Source organism: Lagenorhynchus albirostris, chromosome 1 (genome assembly GCF_949774975.1).
Source record: "Lagenorhynchus albirostris chromosome 1, mLagAlb1.1, whole genome shotgun sequence".
Taxonomy (NCBI): domain Eukaryota; kingdom Metazoa; phylum Chordata; class Mammalia; order Artiodactyla; family Delphinidae; genus Lagenorhynchus; species Lagenorhynchus albirostris.
The window spans coordinates 179095285-179116182 of NC_083095.1; the positions used below are offsets into that span (position 1 = coordinate 179095285).

A 20898-nucleotide genomic window follows, 5' to 3' on the forward strand; every position below is an offset into this window, starting at 1 on the left:
TGTGTAATTCATTTATCTATTCATTCCCCTTGTTGATGGACACTTAGGTTGTTTCCAATTTTTCACTATTAGAATGCTGCAATGAATATCTTTTTTTTCTTTCATAATTGAGATTTTATTGGTTGCTTTGAGGATCAGTACACAGACATTTCAATTTGTACACAATTCTCAACATACGTACCAAAAATCTAAAAAATCATGTAGTTGTGATTCTTTTCTGAACAGTTATTCCAGTGACTTTCCAGCTTAAAATTTGGAGGCAAATTTTCCTTCACAGGATATCAAGTACCAATATCTTCAAATATTGATATGCTGTTACATCGTAAGTCCCACTAATTCGCAATTTAATATCATATACACTACATACTCAAATTGTCAATCGTTCACAGCGCATTAACAGTTACTAGAAGAACTGGACTACCACGACCAAAGATGTTAACAGAGTGCACAAAATTCTGCCCAGGAGAGCCAAGATCAAGGGGTGAGTGGTTTGCTTTAGGAAACAATTCTACCAAAAACAACGTGGGAAGAGTAGTAATTTAAAGTGTTTAAGACATTAAATGCACAACTGACTATGCTTTGTATTATAGGATATAAAAGCTACCCCACCATCTGTGGAATGTTAAGCTCACACCCAAGACAATCAAAGCCTCCCATATTCAATATCCCACTATTTTCTGGTTGTACCAAAAAATAAACAACCAGCAAGTGATATCACCTCTTAAAAAAAAGCATTTACACTTAAAAAATGGGATGAGGTGGGATTCCCTCCTTTTTAAAAATGTTTCTAGAACTACTAAAAAACTTGCATTTACAAAATAGTTGACAAAAATATTCCTCTGGATTGTACAAGAAGGGAGACAGGGACCAGTGATAGGACCAGGTGCGTGGTATTAATCAAACTTGGCTTCTTTCTCTCCTGCTTCATCAGAGGCTGGGCTCTCCTGGTTTTTAGTTTCTCCATTTTCTGCAGGTAAGTCTTCTTTAGTCTCTTGGTTAGCCACTTCAGCCTGTTTTCCCTTTGCTCCCCTTTTCCCTTTTATCTGCACTTTTTTGTCTGAAGATTTATCCTTTCCTGCCGCCTTTTTTGGCTTCGTTTCCACTTTTGCAGGAGTCGGTGTAGCTGACAACCTCACCCATCTCCTCTTGGGCTCCTCCTTCGCTGCCCCCTCCTTGGAGCTGACCTTCCTCTTGGGCATCGTGGCGGCGGGGCTGGCGCCTGCCGGGTACCTATGGGCCGCGGCACGCCAAGAGCCTTCGCAAAGCTGGGCTGCCTGGCCGCTGCTGCTCCTCCCGCCAATGAATATCCTTTAAATGACTCTTTTTTTTTTTTTTTTTAGCGCAGGCTCAGCGGCCATGGCTCACGGGCCCAGCCGCTCCGCGGCATATGGGATCTTCCCAGACCGGGGCACGAACCCGTGTCCCCTGCATCGGCAGGCAGACGCTCAACCACTGCGCCACCAGGGAAGCCCGTTTAAATGACTCTTTACCTACTTGTGTGTTTACTGATTCCTGACAATAGGATGTGGGTATCTTCAAATTTGCAATTAGGTATCACTAAACTTTTCTCCAAAGTAATTGTATTAATTCACTTTCCCATCAAAAGCAATGGAGATTTGGGACTTCCCTGGTGGTCCAGTGGTAGAGAATCCACCTTCCAACGCAGGGGACACGGGTTCAATCCCCAGTCAGGGAACTAAGATCCCACATGCTGACGGGCAACTAAGCCCACGCGCCACAACTACTGAGCTCGCGCCCAACAACTAGAGAACCCACATGCCACAAACTACAGATCCCACGCGCCCTGGAACCTGCGCACCACAACTAGAGAGAGAAAACCCGCACGCCACAACTAGAGAGAAACCCCAGCGCCAAAATGAAGAGACCGTGCGCCACAACAAAAGATCCCGAATGCCTCAATGAAGATCCAATGTGCCGCAATTAAGACCCAACGCAGCCAAGAAGCAAATAAAAAAAATATTTTTTAAAAAGCAATGGAAATTTCCCATGTTTCCTCCACATAGTTGGCAACATCTAAATTTTTTTTTTTTTTCTTTTGCAGTACGCAGGCCTCTCACTGCTGTGGCCTCTCCCATTGCAGAGCACAGGCTCCGGACGTGCAGGCTCAGGGGCCATGGCTCACGGGCCCAGCCGCTCCGCGGCATGTGGGATCTTCCCGGACCGGGGCACGAACCCGTGTCCCCTTTATCAGCAGGCGGACTCTCATCCACTGTGCCACCAGGGAAGCCCGGCAACATCTAAATTTTAACTTTGCCAGATGTATTAGCTTGTTATTACAAAACAAACAACTGAAAATCTCAGTATATAAAACAACAGGCATTTATTTATCACATGAGTCTGTGGGACACTCAGAGATGGCTGATCTAGGCTGGGCTAGCCCCGGCGGATTGCCTATATTACATGTTTCCAAGTTGGTATTACTATCATACTCATTTAACAGAGCAGAAACTTTTAAAGCAAACCGCAGGGATTAGAAAATGACTTTTTAAAACTCAATACCTAACATTTTTAGGAAATTTTTGTATCTACGTTCATATGTAACAGTGATCTCTTCTTTTTCATAATACATATTTAATTTTGAAATTAAGATTTACATTAGCCTCATAAAAGAACTTGGGGAGATTTTCCTCTACAAATATTAGAATACCTATATAAGACAGAGGTTATCTGGTCCTTGAAGGTGTGGTATTTGTGCATTTTTTTGCCATGTAAATTTAGGTTATGTTGTTAGATGCATAAAGATTATAAGGGTCAGAGTTCTGAATTTTTCTTTCTCTTTACTTGCCATCTTTCAGTGACACTGTGTTTTAGATGTTTCTCTAATAACACGTGGCCACATTTTGTATTAGTTTTTCAATTTGAGAATACTACTTTCATGTATTGTGATTACTGAAATATTTGGATTTATTCTTTATCTTATGCTTTTGTATCTTCTTTTATGTATCTTTTATTCTCTCTTTTCCTATATTCTATTTTTCTTACTGTGTTTTTCTCCCCCTATTGGTTTGAAAATTGTACATACTATAGTTTTACCCCTATATTTAAAAAATAATCATTGACAAAGTCTAATTAGTATCTCTATCCTCCTCCCACTCAATACAAGGACGCTAAGGATGCTAAAATGTTTCTGATTTCCTTCTCCCATCTTCTAAGTTTTGCTGTCATACTGTTTTTAAACCCCTCCAAATTAGTCATCATCATTACAATAATTTCTTTTACAGTCAGTGCTTAAGATTTATCAACATGCTTACTTTTTTCTGAGTTAGAACTTTTTCTTGATGCCCTCTCCTTCCTCCTGTATTCAATTTTCTTCTTGCTGAGGTATACCCTTTATTTGCCTTCAAAGTGAGGGTCTGTCAATGGCAAATTGATGTCTTAATTTTCCTGAAAATATCTTTATTTTATTCTCAACTAATACTTTAACAAGGTATAAAATGCTACATTGACAATTATTTTCTCTAAGCAATTTGAAGATATTTTTCTATCTTTTTCTGATACCTTTTGTTTCAGATGGGAAGGTAATTGTTAGTATAACTGGTGTTCTTTAATTTTTGCTCTACAATTGGTTTAAAATTTTCTATTTGCTTTAATGCTGAACAGTTTCTCTACGGTTTGTTTAAATGTGGATTGTTTTTATTTAGCCTGTTCAGGATACTGTGTACTTCTTAAATATGAGGACTTGTCTTTCTTGCCATTTCTGGAAAATCTCAACCATTATTTCATGGTAATATTGCATCTCCCATTCGCTTCTTCTAAACTGTCATTAGACAGATATATGCTGTACTTTCTCATTCTATCTCCCATGTCTCCTAAGCATTCTCATATTTTCCTTCCTTATCTCTTGGTTCTGTATTCTGGGTGATTTGACCAGATCATCTTCCAATTCACTAATTCTCATTTCAGTAGTTTAATCCAACCATTAAAGAAAAAAAAATCAATGAACATTTCATTTATAGTTCTTTTTTTTCTCTTATCCTGTCATGTTCTTTCATTAAGGTTTTATTCCTTCTTTTATCTCTTTAATTGTTTATTTTAAAATGATTATTTTTATGGCATCTTTCAGATTAGGTTTCTTATCTCCTGTTCTTAGAGGGACAGTTTTCTTCTTTGTTGCATCTGTTGACTATCCTCACAGTTTATATTTATATTGTGAGCACATCTTCACTGAGGTTTTTGATGTTTTAAAAAATACTTCCTTAAAAAAAAAAAAAAAAAAAAAAACTTCCTTAACAGGAGCTCCCAAAGCCCTAAGTTTTGTGGTAGAGAACAGTTTTTGCATTGGCTTCTGTCAGGGTCCTAAGGGTTTTAATAGCTCTGGACCACTGAATTTTTCTCATTCTTTCACAAAACAGTAGCCCTTTGAGACTAGGCTTTATGCAGGGGGCCCAATTCCAGCTGCCTGTGGACCCAAAGGCACAATTTTTGCTTGAAGTAAGTATTAAAACCCCAGGCACCAAGGCTTATATTCTGTGGTGTCATTTCCTGCTTTTGACTACGGTTTTGAGCTGTTGCTGGCCTTAAAACGAAACTGGATTTCCCTTTTATTCCTTTAATCAAGGCTATGATTATTTTTTTTTGTTCGTAACACTTAATCTTATATTGGAAGGGCAGGGCTCATTCATATCAGCTCCATCTTTTATGCTGCTAGAAATCTGCCAAGGGAGCCTTACTCAGGGCTAATCTATATTTACTCTTAAGTTAATAACCTAATATTCACTTTATCCATGTCTATATAACATGTGTAGATACCACAGTTAGTCTATGATTTCTGAGTGCTCTGAAGGAATCTAGAATTCACTCGTAAGATATAACAACTAGAAAATAATTTGAAGTAGAGCAGCCAATTATAGAAGCAAAGAAAAACAAAGGTCTAAGGGAAAAACAATACGAAATAGCATGTATAAGCACAAAAACTCATGTTCTCACAACCTAGATTTCATAAATGCTTTTTATGAAATCTGCCACATGTGTTTTACCTCTCTGAAACATTCCACTCTCTCACTTCCGATTTTAATCCACCGTAATCTTCTGGCTCTCCTTACCCTGGGAATATTCCTTTGGTGGTTCTGATTTTTCCATATGTCCCCTAGATGTTTTTCCTCTACATGCTTCCCTGGATTTAGGTATCAAATGTACACCAAGGTCTCTAATAGTTACACCTCTAATTTTCACCTCTTAAATTCTACATTATTGGACTTCTCGGGTGATCCAGTGGTAGAGAATCCGCCTTACAATGCAGGGGACTTGGGTTCAATCCCTGGTCGGGAAACTAAGATCCCACGTGCTGCGGGGCAACTAAGCCCGCATGCGACAACTACTGAGCTTGCGCGCCTCAACGAGAGAGCCCGCGTGCCGCAAACTTCAGAGCCCACGCACTCTGGAGCCTGCATGCCACAAACAGAGAGAGAAAACTCGCACGCCACAACTAGAGAGAAACCCGCGAGCCACAACTAGAGAGGAGCCCGAGCGCCGCAACGAAGAGACCACGCGCCACGAAGAGGCCGCGCGCAGCAACGAAAAGGCCACGTGCCGCAACTAAGACCCAATGCAGCCAAAAAAAAAAAACCCAACAATCTACGTTATCGCTGAATGTTTCCTTCCACTGGCATCATAAACTTGGCATGTCTCAAACTGATTATATATCTTCCTTTCTCCCAAACTGTCATGTCCTAACTGTGCTCTTTGTTATCTCTGTTAATGGCATCTGCCTCTTCCAACCACCCACTAGGCATTTTTAGTCTCCCAGCACCACCCTTGCTGTATAGCCAATCAATCAGTTGATAAATCTTGAAGATTCAGGAAGATTCACACAGTCTCTCCTCCAGTCTCTACTTTCCCTGCTAGCTACCTAATTCAGGGCTTCATTATCTCTTACTTAGCCTACGGCAATAACTTTCCAGTTAGTCCTTCTCCTCTCTTTGACCTTTTGCATAATTACAGTCAAACATTTCTATGACACAGACTTTAAAATATCACTGCACTACTTACAAAATATGACTTAAACATCTTAATCTCACATTCAAGAACTATGACTTGGCTGCAACCCACTTTTATAAACTTATTTCCCTTTACCATTTCACGCATCCTTTGCAGTTAAACTACATTACTCACTGTGCCTGGTAATATGTTCTGAAGAGTCTCCTCGCAAGAGTGCTTTATATCACGCAAGTTCCTGTCTGTGGAATGTTTCTCCCTACCCCACTTCCAAATCCTTCATAATGCCTTTGTTTTTGTCCTAGGTGGAAGTAATCTTGCCATCTGCTGAACTGTAAAAGTTCTTTAACCTTCTCACAAAGCTGTTACAGTAAACCTCAAACTATGCTTATTTAGGTCTCTGTCTTGCCTTTTCAACTGGATAATATAGTGGTAGTGGCTAACAGCATGGATTCTCAAGCTGGTGAAGTAGGTTTGAATCATGGTTTTGTCACTTATTAGCTAACTAATTTGGAAAAAGTTATTTTACCTCTCTGTACCTCAGTTTTCTCCTGTGTAAAATGAAGAAAATAGTGTAGACCACATGGTGTTGCTGTGAGGACTGAGTTATATATAAAGTTCATAGAACAGTATCAGACACATGGTAGCCACTTAATAAATGCTATCTAATATTAAGGACAAAATTGGGCACGTCTTATTTATCATTGTATCACCCATTCACATTATTTCCCACATAGCAGGCAGTCAGCAAGTTTTTTTTTTTAATTGGAAAAAATTATAACCAATAGAATACTAGGTAGTTCAAGGCACTATACACTCAAATATAAGATTAAGTGGTACAGAAATAGTGCTATAAGAACTCAGATAAGGGAAGTAAGATGAGTAAGAAAATACTCTAGGAAAGAGTGACTCCCCAGTGAAATTTTAAAAGTATTTTAAAAGTTCTAATCAGAGAGAAGCAAACAGGATGAACTGATAGGATAATAGTTAAGAAACTGTTAGCAGTCATGAGGCCATGAGATACTGGACTAGGATGGTTAGCACTGAGGGATTTCAAAGGGAGGGATAGAAACAGAGAGAGAAAACAAAGCCAGAATAAACTGGGTTTATAAAAACAGGAAGAAGTAAAAACAAATAAAAAAACCCAACAAACTCAGTTGCATTTCTATACACTAATAATGAACAATCTGAAAAGGAAATTATGAAACAATCCTTTTATAATAGCATCAAAAAGGATAAAATACTTAGGAATTAACCAAAGAGGTGAAAGACATGTACAATAAAAGCTACAAAACATTGCTGAAAGGAATTAAAGACATAAATAAATAGAAAGACATCCCATGTTCATGGACTAAAAGACAATATCGTTAGATATGAGTTCTACCCAAAGCAATCTACAGATTCAAAAAAATCTCCACCAAGGGCTTTCCTGGTGGCTCAGTGGTTAAGAATCTACCTCCTGGGATTCCCTGGTGGCGCAGTGGTTGAGAGTCCGCCTGCCGATGCAGGGGACACGGGTTCGTGCCCCGGTCCGGGAGGATCCCACATGCCGTGGAGTGGCTGGGCCCGTGAGCCATGGCTGCTGAGCCTGTGCGTCCGGAGCCTGTGCTCCGCAACGGGAGAGGCCACAACAGTGAGAGGCCCGCATGCCGCAAAAAAAAAAAAGAAAAAAAAAAAAAGAATCCACCTCCCAATGCAGGAGACACGGGTTCAAGCCCTGGTCCGGGAAGATCCCACATGCCATGGAGCAACCAAGCCCGTGCACCACAACTACTGAGCCTGCGCTCTGGAGCCCACAAGCCACAACTACTGAGCCCGCATGCCACAACTACTGAAGCCCATGTGCCTAGAGCCCGTGCTCTGCAACAGGACAAGAAACCACAATAAGAAGCCCGCACACCGCAATGAAAAGTAGCCCTCGCTGGCTGCAACTAGAGAGAGCCTGCGCTCAGCAACGAAGACCCAACACAGCCAAAAATAAAAATAAATAAAAAATAAATAAATTTAGAAAGAAAGAAAGAAAGATATATTCAAAATAGGTAAATCCACAAAATGGATTGGAGACAAAATGAAGATTAGTGGTTGCTATAGGCTGGTGGGGACAGGGGTAGGGAATAGGGAGCAACTGCCTAATGGGTACAGAGTTTCCTTTTGGGGTGATGAAGTGTTTTGGTGCTAAACAGAGGTGGTTGTACAACAATGTGAATGTAAATGCTACTGAAGAGTTCACTTTTAAAAGGTTAATTTTATGTTATATGAATTTCTCCTCAATTAAAAAAAATGTTTAAAAAACCCACATTGGTATACCACGAACTAGAAGAGCTAAAATGAAAAAAAGACATAAATACCAACTGTGGGCAGGGATATGGAACAACAGGAACTCTCATAAATTGGTGTGTATGCATACATTGGTTATAATTACTTCAGAAAACTGGCAGTAATCTACTAGAGCTGAATCATATGCACACCCTAGCACAATGCCTAGTAGGTGCTCAATAAATGTTTATTGATTGAACTAATGAAGTTCCCACTGTTTTTTTAGGCACTGTGCTAAGACCCTGGGACATAAAAATGAAAAGTCATGGTTCTCTCTCCTAATAAACAGACATTTAAATAATTATAATAACAGTATACAGTTGGCTCTCTGTATCTGTGGGCTTCACATCTGCAGATTCAATCAACTCCGGACTGAAAATAATCAGAAAAAAAATTCTAGAAAGTTCCAAAAGGACAAAACTTGAATTTGCTGCATGCTAGCAACTGTTTACACAGCATTTACATTGTATTTACAACTATTTACATAGCAGTTACATTGTATTAGGTATTATAAGTAATCCAGAGATTAAAGTATACAGACGGATGTACATAGGTTATATGCAAATACTACACAAATAAAGGGACTTGAGCATCTGTGGATTTGTGTGTCCTGGGGTTGGGAGCGGTGTCCTGGAACCAGTCCCCTCGGAATACTGAGGGGTGACCACATTTACACTGTAGGGGAGCACAGTAGGTGGTTTTAGAGTCAGACAGACCATTTAAGCCCTGGCTCCACTACTGACTAGTTAGCTATGATTACAGGCAAATCTGAACTTTATTTCCGTATCATTTCTGGAATTTCTTTTCTTTCTACTCTCACTCTACAGTTTCAGTCTACTGCTGCTAGAGTCGTCTTTCTAAAACAGAACACATTGGGAATTCCCTGGCAGTCCAGTGGTTAGGACTTGGAGCTTTCACTGCCGGGCCCTGGTTCAATCCCTGGTTGGGGAACTAAGATCCCACAGGCCGCATGGCATGCCAGAAAAAAAAAAAAGAAAAATCAGAGCACATCACCACCTCACTCCTTCCAGCTCAAAATCCAAAGATTCCCTACTACCTAAAATATAAACTTCTTAGTCTGGCATTCAAAAACTTGTGTATTTTGTTACCTACCTGTCCTTCCAGCCTTAGGTCACAGTCTACTCCCACTGTGTTCTGGAAGCCAGACACAATGTTCTGCCATCTCATCTTGAACATGTTTTGAAATGTCTTACCTTTGTGTCTTTGCTCAACATGTCTTTCTTCCAAGAATTCACTCTCCTCTCTACTTTGAGTATCTCTGAGTCATGAGAAAGTGATTTTCATGGTATATTGATAAAGGGTCTTCTACATGTAATTTAGCTTAACCTACAGATTAAGCATGGGAGAGAATAAACTGATCACATTTATGGGAGCAGACTGATCCACACAACAGATGAATAAATTAGCCATCGGGAACACACTCTGGCCTTGTGGGCATTTTACTCAGGCAAAGGAAGTTATTATTTTCTCAATAGTAACCATATTGTTGTATCAGAGTTATCTCTTCTTAAAAGAACGACACTGGAAAACTGCTTTTCTGGTCCAGAAAGTTGAATCTAATCCAGTATCAAAATAAATTGGTCCTATCCCTGTGACTCCTAGTGGCAAATACAGTGAGATACTCCCAGGAACTTTAATCTCATGGAAGTAAGATTATCTTTTGAAAGATAAACACACAAAGGATAAGAACATGTAATGGTATTGAGTGATGGAGTGAAATAAATTAGTGGGATCAGTTTAATTCAACAAGTGAATTCAATTAATATTTACCCTATAGACACTACAGGGGATATAAAATTAAAAGGGTATGAGCACAACCATCAGGTGGTTTATAGTGGAGGAAGAGGAACAATATAAGTGCCCAGGTAGTTATAATATAAGAATTGTATCTCAGCTTATTCCTAAAAATACGTACTTATATTATTAATAAGACTGGATGCAAGGGAAACAATACAAAGCACAAAAACTAAATCCTATACTACAGTATACAGAAAAAAACCCTTACATTATAAAAGGAAGATGAGAAACAAATGTGGATTTTTAAAAACTCTCTCTCCATAGGTATACCTAATTATATTTTAAATATTATCAAAATTTTCCTTTTAGAAAGCATTTAGTATACTATGATTCACCTTCTCTATGATCTCCTTCCCTCTGCCAAAAAAAAAAATCTAATTTAAGTATTTTTTCTATAATATCATAATCCTAAGACAAAAGTGGTTTATTTAGAGATACAGGGAAAGAAAACCAGGAAATAGTATTCAGCTAATCAGTAATATGATGTTGGACTAAAACTAGTAGCATATTAGTTGTCAGGAAGTGGAAAGGATTCTCAGATTTCAAAGCAACATCGATGTGATAAGACTCAAGGCAGAAGAGGGCAGGTGGTGTGGTAGCAGTCATTAATTATAAGGTAGCTGGGCGCAACAAAAGACACACTTTAAAGACTTATCAATTATCTTAGCATTCTTCAAGTTGACTGTAAACTGTTGCCACTGTAGAAAGTTTCTAAGAAGAAAACAAATTTATAAATAAAAGTTAAAGTTAAATAGCCATCACAAAATAAATGACTGTTTAAAAAAAGGTTTCTCAGCTATCTAGGAAAAAGTCTTAAGACATTATGAAACTAAAGACAGTGTTAGAGAATATTGGTAGAATAACACATGCTGGTAATCACCCACCTGAACCATAAAACCACTAATTCTTTTAGAAAATTATCTAATTAAGATTAATTTTATTGAAGGGCTACGATGTGTCTGCCACTTTTACATATGTTCCATTTAATTCTCATAGTATTCTTTGTTGTCTACTCATGTATGTACTTGAATATATGCATGAATGTGATATACACAAACAGATATATAAATCTGGTGTACATATTTCAGTCCACACAAAAGTAGTTTCTTATGGTGTGCTTTCATTTTATCTTAGTCTGTAAAACTGAAGACTGTGATATTCATTCTTTTTTCCCACTCAGAGAAAACTTCTATAACAAAATGAGTTACTAAGAATTAATACAGCAGGATATAAAAACCTGCTGTATTGTTTACTTTTTACTGCTTAAAAGAAATGTGTCCTAGTTCAGGACTATCCAGTGCATACCGAAGCCATTAGGCTCCAATTGTGTGTGAAGAGATGAGGGTGGAAAAGAAAATCTGAGTGCAAATGGAAGCGTTGAAGAAAAGGGCAAGACAACTGGGGGGACAGAAGAGTCCCTAAAATTGGTAACAGGATATGATGACATACTTGCACTTGGAGGCAAGCTTGAGAGCGGTGGCGAGACCCCTGGTTAGCTTGGCATGAGGAGAGCAGTTGCCAGTGGGCCTCTTGCTGTATCAGAGACTACAGACACCACACTGCCGAAACCAGGAGGACAAGCAAAGGGGACTCACTTCAGAAGAAATTAGAGGGCATTCTCAGATAATCAACAAAGCAGTAATCTCAGACCGAGTGACTTCTTTTTGGAGAGACAACTGGGAAAGGGGCCAGGGCCCAAAGAATGACTAACAGTGGGCTTCTCACAGACCCTGATGGGGGAGGGCTTAAAGTCAGAAATTTCTTTGGAAAAACTGAGAGATTTGACATCTTTTGTACTCTAGTATTATCAAACAAGTTACCTCTAAAAGAATCTTATAAAATATAGGTGTTTAATATTTGTTGAAAGTGATTTCAGTAGACTTAAAACAGGATTTTAATAAAATAAGACTACCAGACACATAAATATCTCAGTTTTTCGTGCTCTCAAATATACTGGCCATTTTCTGTCTTGATGATCAAGAAAACCATGAAATGCACTTTTAACAGCACCATATAGTAAATCATTCATTGGGATGTCTTTTCTGCTATCCAGTCTATAATAGTCAGAGACAATGTTTAAAAAGAGTTTTCCTTTTCTTCCTGAAGCTTTACTTAAGTGAGAAACAGCTTTAATACAAAGGGCCAATTCAGCAAAATATAAGATTTTCTAACATGCAAAGTTCAAATTTATCTTTTGGAAAAGGCAGATATTCTAGATCTAATATGGCCATGGCCAAATTATTTTGAAAATATAATACACTTTAGAAAATGTATGTAAAACAATTTTATTAAAGGGTAAACTAATGAATGATGAAAATATTCAGTGGCAAGCTGCTATTATCAACGATGAACACAAACAGTTAACTGCTGGGTAACAGACTGGGACCTTTCACCGGAGACTTCAGCTGTTATCAAACTAATTACATTAAAAAGCTTTTAAAATGAAAACCTTGTTCTTACAAATAAAACAGATCTATCTAGGCAGTTTTAGGTAGGTGACGGTCTAGCAACAAAAAAATCTCACCAATACTCCAATGTACTTAGGGATCGCTTCTTTTGGTTCTGTTGTTAAGACATGGGAAAGATAATAATTTTGAATGGTTTAAAGTCATCTTGCTAGGCAAGTAACAGGAAGGTAAGATATTAAATGACTTCAGGATAATATAGTAGGTGCCTTAATAATAGAGACAAACTGATAAAAAGAAGAAAGAAAACAGGCTGATATTTATATCCTCTATGTATCCCCTAAATACCAATAGTCAAATAATTTGCATAACTGTAGTGAATCTTGGAAACAGATGATGGATGGCTGAATCAAACATACAGTAAAAGGTAAAGAAATGGAGTTTTCCCAAGGACAGTGGTGTGCTGGAGCCCACTTACACCAGCTCATGAGAGCCAATTGCCAAAGTTTCAGGAACTGTGTGAGCCAGTTATTAAACGTACCCATTATTAAAAATTAGATTATATAAACTTTTAATTAAATTATACTAAAAAAGGTAATAGTCAAAATTCATTGCTTCCTCTTTTACATTTTATTATTATGTATCCTTTGAGGATATTCACATCTAGTGTATCTACATGATGGAAATATTACAGAATGGTAAACTACTGCTCCACATCTTTTCCCAACTCCACTTTCAGTGACTTCATGTTGATAATTTCAAATCAGCCATGATGAGAGTAAATTACCAGTAAAATTGGCAAATGCTACAAATTGAGGCTTCTTTTTTCCCTCCAAAGAATCAATTTTTAAGAATTCACCTACCTACCAGTACCATGGGGTATTCTAAAAATATTTATAAGGATGGCTGGTTTAAAAGCAGTAACACTGTGAAATACTTAAAAAACTACTTCCTGAAAAATCATTGATGACAAATAGGGAATATTCTCTTAAATGCTACTAAAATATAAATTAGATCAATCCTGGAATACTCCAGAATATAAATAAATGATTTTTTATTTTATAAAGAAAAATATGCCACCTATCTTTGACTGCTATGACTTTGGGGGTTTAATTTTGGTTTGGAGTCATTCTAAACAGAAATGAAGAGGATGTGGCATAAGGGCAGAATAAGAAACCACCAAGAGTCATTGTTGAATACTTCACAGGCTCATGCTCACAGCTCTAAGTGTTACCATCAACATTTTTAAATAGGAACAGCATTCTGGAAGTTGTTTTCCTGATGAAGATACATGCCCTTTTCCACTTAAATAACTTTCTCTTGTTTACATTCACACACCTACTCAAGTATCTCTTTTCTGACAATAATCTGATTTTGTTTCTGTTGTTTTTGTTTACTCACTTTTCTGTACTCACCATAACTCTTTCAAAACATTACGTTTTTGTGTATATGGAATAGTGTGAAACTGAGGAGGGCAGCCATGTTTCTTAGAACTTCAGGGTTTTTCCAAGATGCCTTGCCTCATGGGGTGAGGAAGAGGCCATACGGATGGGAACCTAGCCTCCTTCATTCTGACATTAACCAGAGAAGCTCAGCCTTTTGTAGCTGTCTTTCATATATTGGGGTTATGTGTAAAATGTCACTAGGAAGGAAAGGAGGGAGGGAGGGAGAGAGGGAGGGAGGGAGGGAGGGAGGCGGAAAGAGAAAAGAAAAGAAAACCAGTGTGTTAGAGAACTTAGGTACGCCAATGTTTGAGTGTGTGTGTGCATATGCATGCATGTGTACCACCTGTAATTATGCAAGGTGTGTTTGTGTGTGTTTTGGGAGGAACAGGTATAGGTAGATTGGGTCTATTCATCGTTAAAACACAAGTGCATTTTTAACTGAATTATATGCATTATATTTTATATATACACCTACACAAAGATCTAATTGATTTAAATTACTGATATTCGAGGTTTTTTTAAATTAAAATTTAAAGTTACAGAGTATGTAGATAATCTAGGTTTTAAAGGGAACAAGAAAACAATTCTAAGTTTTGAATCTTCACATAATTACATTATATGTGTTTTAAAAAGTAATTTCATGTGTTGTATATTTTTTATAAAACAAGGGCAACACTATCTCTCAAAACAAACAGAAACAAAGAACACTTTACAGAGATAAATAAAATGAGAAGTCCCTGAGATAGTAAATTTTTAGACAATAAAACACATTGCTGGTTGGAATACTGTCTTTTCAAGAATATAGCCAAACACCTTTCAAACTAAATAGTCTTTCAAGTTTGAAAAGGGAAAATAAATAAATTCATTGATTTAAATTACTAGAAATGCATTTACTTTAAAGACCTTTTCTTTTCTTTTTTCCTACAGCAAGTAAATCAATCAAAGAGTAAAGTGCAATAATGACTGCAAGACAAGGGTTCAAGGAAGATGAAATACTGGCTGTATGGAAGATGTGTGTTCCACAGACTTTGTTCTGAGGTCTTCCATCCCAATACTAATCAGGCCCCATCTAGCTTAGTTTATGAAATCTGACATGGGTACAGCCTATGGCAATAAGGATGCAGGATAGTGATTTTATTTCTTATTTTATTCATTGCAGCCCCAGGGAGAGAGATAACGAGAACAGGAATGAAATCCAAGTCTCCTACATAAAACACTGCAGAACATTACCACTAGGTCACAGGAGGGAAAAAGAAGAAACTATTTTATTTTAGAAGAGTTTATTTGTTATAGTATTTATGGTGGAAAATTATTTTGTTTGACTTACCAATGACTCATTAAAACCTCACTTTTATTAATCATATACATGGATTGTTTTCGCACAAAAAATGTTTGACATCTGCTCATTGGACTTAAAATACTTAACTACATTGTTTCAAAAATTGAAAAAAAAATTACTATCACCAACTTAACTTATAATGTTGGGCAATTATAATCAGAAATAACTTTTCGTATTTCACTTTTTATCTAATATTCCTACTATTTGGATATTTCTCATCTTTTACTTATTGCTTTAAAGTGCTACAGGCACTGCCACTAATGAAAGCTGTGGCAAATTCTGGGAGAAATTACCTGGGTTTGACCCTTTCAAGAGCTTAAGAAGGTTAAGAAATTCCATAGATGGATTCATGCCTACTATACTTACCAATACTCCAATGTACTTAGGGATCGCTTCTTTTGGTTCTGTTGTTAAGACTGGTTGAGCCATGTAAAATTCCTGATATTTGAATGTTTTTACCCTAAATAACAACAATGGCATATGATTGAACTAAATATTGCACAGTGCCCCTGATAATCAAACACCCCTTGCAAAATGGAAAAAATGTTACCAGGGTTGTGAGAGTTAAATGAGCAACTCAATGTTCAGTAGGACATAGGACAATATCTGACACAAGATGTCAAGAATGATGATGATAATGATAAAAATTTGTATTTCCCCTATTTGACATGGAATTATCAGTAAAGTCAACAGCTAGCTTTCTGCTATGGTATTTTCCTTATGCAGTTTGTCTGTATGAGCTATACAGAGGTATAGCCTCTGTCTACGGTCATTTGCCACCATGTCATATGCCCAGGGTAACCATTCCTAGAAGTTCATCTCTCCATTACATCATTTTATAGCAATATTTTGTGAGAGCTTACAAACATGGTACTTAAAACCTTTCCAAATATATACTGGACAAAACAAAAACGAGTTAGGGTGATTATTGGAGAAGCTCTTGAACAAAGTCAACTTCTTAATACAAACAGCAGAGAGGTCAACTGGGACATATATTTCTCTTCATTTGGTTTCTACTAATAAAAGGACAAAAGAAAAATTTTAATGTAGATGAAAACTTTGAAAATGACAGGAAGATCCCAAAGAAGGCTAGAATAAAAGGAAAATTTTGGTTTAGCGTTTCTCAGTTTACAAAATGTTTTAACATACATACTTTTATCTCTAAGGTAGAAAGATCAGATAATTTCACAATCTTTGTATGGTGTTAAGTAATAAGAAAACAAAAACCTGGATCATATAGGTAATAAACAGTGATGCTAAAACTAGAACTTAGGTCTTCAAATCTTAAGAATCCAGTATTTTGTCTCCCACTCCCCCCATTATTATGGTCTCTCAGCAGAAGTCACCATGATAAATTACTCTGGACACTTGATCAATTTCACAAATATCTACTGAGAGTATAAGGTGTGCACATTTCTACGGTCAGTTCAACCAAAGAAACCATAGGCAAAAATTCTAATGAGAAAAGAATACAGGCTTTGAAACAAAGCAATCCAGGAAATGAAATGCTGTATCATCACACAGTTCTACACACAAAAACTCCTGTATGACTTCATTTTAACTACTTACATATGCAATGACCTTATTTACAAATGTCACTTTCTCAGGTACTGGGAGTTAGGGCTTTAACATATAAATTTTAGGGGGACACAGCTCAACACATAACGCACAAAATACACCACAAAATAGATGAAGTAAAGGGTCAAAGGTCATTTTATTGTCTGGGGAGTAGCAACAGAAACTCATGCAAGACTATAATAAGAGGCATATTGAATACTACATATTATCCACAAAAGGAAGACTAAAAGAGTGTATAATGACATCAAGTTTATAGAAGGGAGAAATGGAAATTTAAAATTAATCCAAAAGAAAGCAAGAGAGGAAACAGATAAAGAGGGACAAATAGAAAGCAAATACTAAGATGATAAATTTGAACCCCAAAATATCACTAATTATACTAAATATAGATGAATTAAATGCTCATCCCAAATTCCTAAAATGGTGAACTTCAATAATAAAAAAACTATATGCAAACAGAAGGCAGTAACAGAAAGATATCTGGAAATACCTATCTTTTAGGAAAATAAACGAGTTGAAGAGGAAATCACAAGGAAAATTAGACTGTTTCAAATTGAATGAAAATGAATACATAATATCAAAATTTGTGGGATACAGCTAAAATACAAATGTATAAATATTAAAAATACCAAATATAAAGCTCTACATTTAAATAATTCAGTGTTCAGAAAAAACTTACAGCATTAATACTTAGAAAAGAAGGAAGTTCTCAAATCAATGACCTAAACATCCACCTTAAGAAACTAGAAAAAGAGCAAATTAAACCCCAAATAAGTAGGAGACAGGAAAAAATTAATAGCGGAAATCAATGAACACAAGACTAAAAAACAACAGAGGAAAATCAATGAAACCAAAAGCTGATTTCTAAAGAAAATCAGTAAAATGGATGTATTTCTAGAGACCCTGACCAAAAATAAAACAGAATCTGACACGGGGCTTGCCTGGTGGCACAGTGGTTGAGAGTCTGCCTGCCAATGCAGGGGACACGGGTTCGAGCCCTGGTCTGGGAAGATCCCACATGCCGCAGAGCAGCTAGGCCCGTGAGCCACAACTACTGAGCCTGCGCGCCTGGAGCTTGTGCTCCGCAACGAGAGGCCGCGATAGTGAGAGGCCCGCGCACTGCGATGAAGAGTGGCCCCCACTCGTTGCAACTAGAGAAAGCCCACGCACAGAAACAAAGACCCAAAAATAAATAAATAAATAAATAAATAAATAAATAAATAAATAAATAAATAAAAATTTTAAAAAACTGCAGTCCCCAACACCCAGTATTTCCTTCTTCCCCCTCCTCGTTCTCTTTAAAAAAAAAAATGAAAAGAAGACACAAATTACCAATATCAGAAATGAAAGAAACATCACTACAGATATTAAAATGATAATAAGGGAATATTACAAACAACTTATTCCAGTATATTCAACAACCTGGATAAAACAGTCAAATCCGGGGCTTCCCTGGTGGCGCAGTGGTTGAGAATCTGCCTGCCAATGCAGGGGACACGGGTTCGAGCCCTGGTCTGGGAAGATCCCACATGCCGCGGAGTGGCTAGGCCCGTGTGCCACAACTACTGAGCCTGCGCATCTGGAGCCTGTGCTCCGCGATAGTGAGAGGCCCGTGCACCGTGATGAAGAGTGGCTCCCACTCGCTGCAACTAGAGAAAACCCTCGCACAGAAACGAAGACCCAACACAGCCATAAATAAATAAATAAATTTAAAAACAAAACAAAACAAAAAAAACAGTCAAATCCCTTCAAAAAGAAAAACAGCCAAAGCTACCTTAAGAAAAAAATAGATGGAATTCCACATAAATGCTTGTAGAAAAGAGAAGAGGAAGGAACACTTCCCAATGCATTCTATGAGGCCAGTATTACCTGATATGAAGAGGACACAAAAACATTAAAATATAACAAAATTGTAGACCTATCCTTCATGAAAGCTACTAGGACTAATAAGTGAGCATAGCAAAGTTACAGGATAAAAGGCTAATATACAAAAATTAATTGTATTTCAATATACTCATATCAGAAACTGAAATTAAAAATACAATTCAGAATAGTATAAAATATGAAATATTTAGATATAAATTTGACAAAATATGTTCCTAAGAGAAATTAAAGGAGACTTAAATAAAATAAGAGATATACATGTTAATGGATCAAAAGACTCAATACTGGGACTTCCCTGGTGGCGCAGTGGTTAAGAATCCGCCTGCCAATGCAGGGTACATGGGTTTGAGCCTTGGTCCAGGAATATCCCACATGCTGTGGAGCAACTAAGCCTGTGTGCCACAACTACTGAGCCTGCGCTCTAGAGCCTGTGTTCTGCAACAAGAGAAGCCACCTCAACGAGAAGCCCACGCACTGCAACAAAGAGTAGCCCCCGCTCGCCGCAACTAGAGAAAGCCCGTGTGCAGCAACAAAGACCCAAGACAGCCAAAAAAAAAAGACTCAGTATTGTTACGATGCGAAACCTTCCCAAATTTATCTACAGATCAATTCAACTGCAATTAAAAATTCCAGCAGAATCTTTTGTACAAATTGATAACTTGATTTTAAATTTTATAAAGAAATGTAAAGAACTAGAATAGCCAACACAATTTTGAAAAGAAGATAACAGTTGGAGTATTTATACTATCTGATTTCAAGGCTTATTATCAAGACAAATTGTATTGGTGTAAATATAGACATACAGATTAAAAAAACAGAATAGAGAGCCCAGTAATAAACCAACACATATACAGTCAATTATTTTCAACAAAGGTCCCATGCCAACTGAATGGGAAAAGTATAACTTTTTTAACAAATGGGGCTACTGGATATCTAAATGTCAAGCAAACAAACAAAAAGCACCTCAACGCTTACCTCCCACTATATACAAAAATTAACTTGAAATCTCACAGACCTAAATTTAAGAGCTAAAATTGTAAAACTTCTAAATGGAAACATGGGAGAAACTCTCGGTAACTTTGGGTTTGGTAAAGACTTCTTAACTAGGACAGGAAAAGAACTTAGTATAAAAGAAAATATTTAATAAACTGAACATCTGAATTTAAAACTTTTGCTCTTCAAAAGACACTATTACTAAAATAAAAAGCAAGTTAGGGTGCTTCCCTGGTGGCGCCGTGGTTAAGAATCTGCCTGCCAATGCAGGGGACACAGGTTCGATCCCTGGTCCAGGAAGATCCCACATGCCATGGAGCAACTAAGCCCATGCGCCACAAATATTGAGCCCATGTGCCACAACTAGTGAAGCCCATGCACCTAGAGCCCATGCTCCGCAGAAAGAAAAGCCACCACAATGAGAAGCCCATGCACCACAACGAAGAGTAGTACCCATTCGCCACAACTAGAGAAAGCCCATGCACAGCATCGAAGACCCAAAGCAGCCAAAAATAAATAAATAAATAATTTATATATTAAAAAAAGCACGTTATAAACAAGGAGAAGATTATCTGCAAAACATATAGGTGACAAAAGTGTTCAAAATATGTAGAGAATTTTAAACTCAATAATAAGACAAGCATGGGCCATAGATTTGAAGAGAAACTTCATAAAAAAGATACTCTAATGAAAAATAAACAGATAAAAAGATGCTCAGCATTATTAATCATTAGAGAACTGCAAATGAGAATCACAATGAGACAGTCCTACACATCCACTAGAATGGTAAAAAGAGTGTTAACAGCAAAGGTTGGCCAAGATGTGGAGCAACTGCAACTCTTACACATTGCTGGTAATTAATAGCCACTCTGGAAAACACTTTGGCAACTTTTAAAATATTTAGATATACACACATCACACCTTCCAGTCATTTTACTGCATGGTATTTACCCAAGAGAAATGAAGGCGTAAGTCCATACAAAGACATGTACAATGAATCTTCATAGAAGACTCATTTATAATGGCCAAAAACTAGAAACAAATCAAATGTCTATCAACTAATAAACTTAAAAAACTGTAGTGTATCCATACAATAGAATATTACTCAGCACTAAAAAGGGAAAACTATAGAAACATGAATAAATCTCACAACAGAGTATGCACT

At 37.3% G+C, this 20898-nt stretch overlaps 2 protein-coding genes across 4 annotated transcripts in view; both read right to left on the reverse strand.

Moving 5' to 3' along the window:
• The window catches only part of DNAJC1 (DnaJ heat shock protein family (Hsp40) member C1), a 366483-nt gene that overhangs the window by 58446 nt on the left and 287139 nt on the right, over positions 1-20898 (reverse strand). The gene's annotated exons all lie outside the window — the stretch shown is intronic.
• LOC132504185 (non-histone chromosomal protein HMG-14-like) lies at positions 793-1199 on the reverse strand. The gene has a single exon (XM_060121311.1). The coding sequence runs from the start codon at positions 1197-1199 to the stop codon at positions 894-896; it is 306 nt and encodes a 101-aa protein (XP_059977294.1). The 3' UTR covers positions 793-893.

Bases quoted from the DNA above. Each gene is read 5' to 3' on its own strand.
- LOC132504185 (XM_060121311.1), bottom strand. From the start codon at position 1,199: ATGCCCAAGAGGAAGGTCAGCTCCAAGGAGGGGGCAGCGAAGGAGGAG.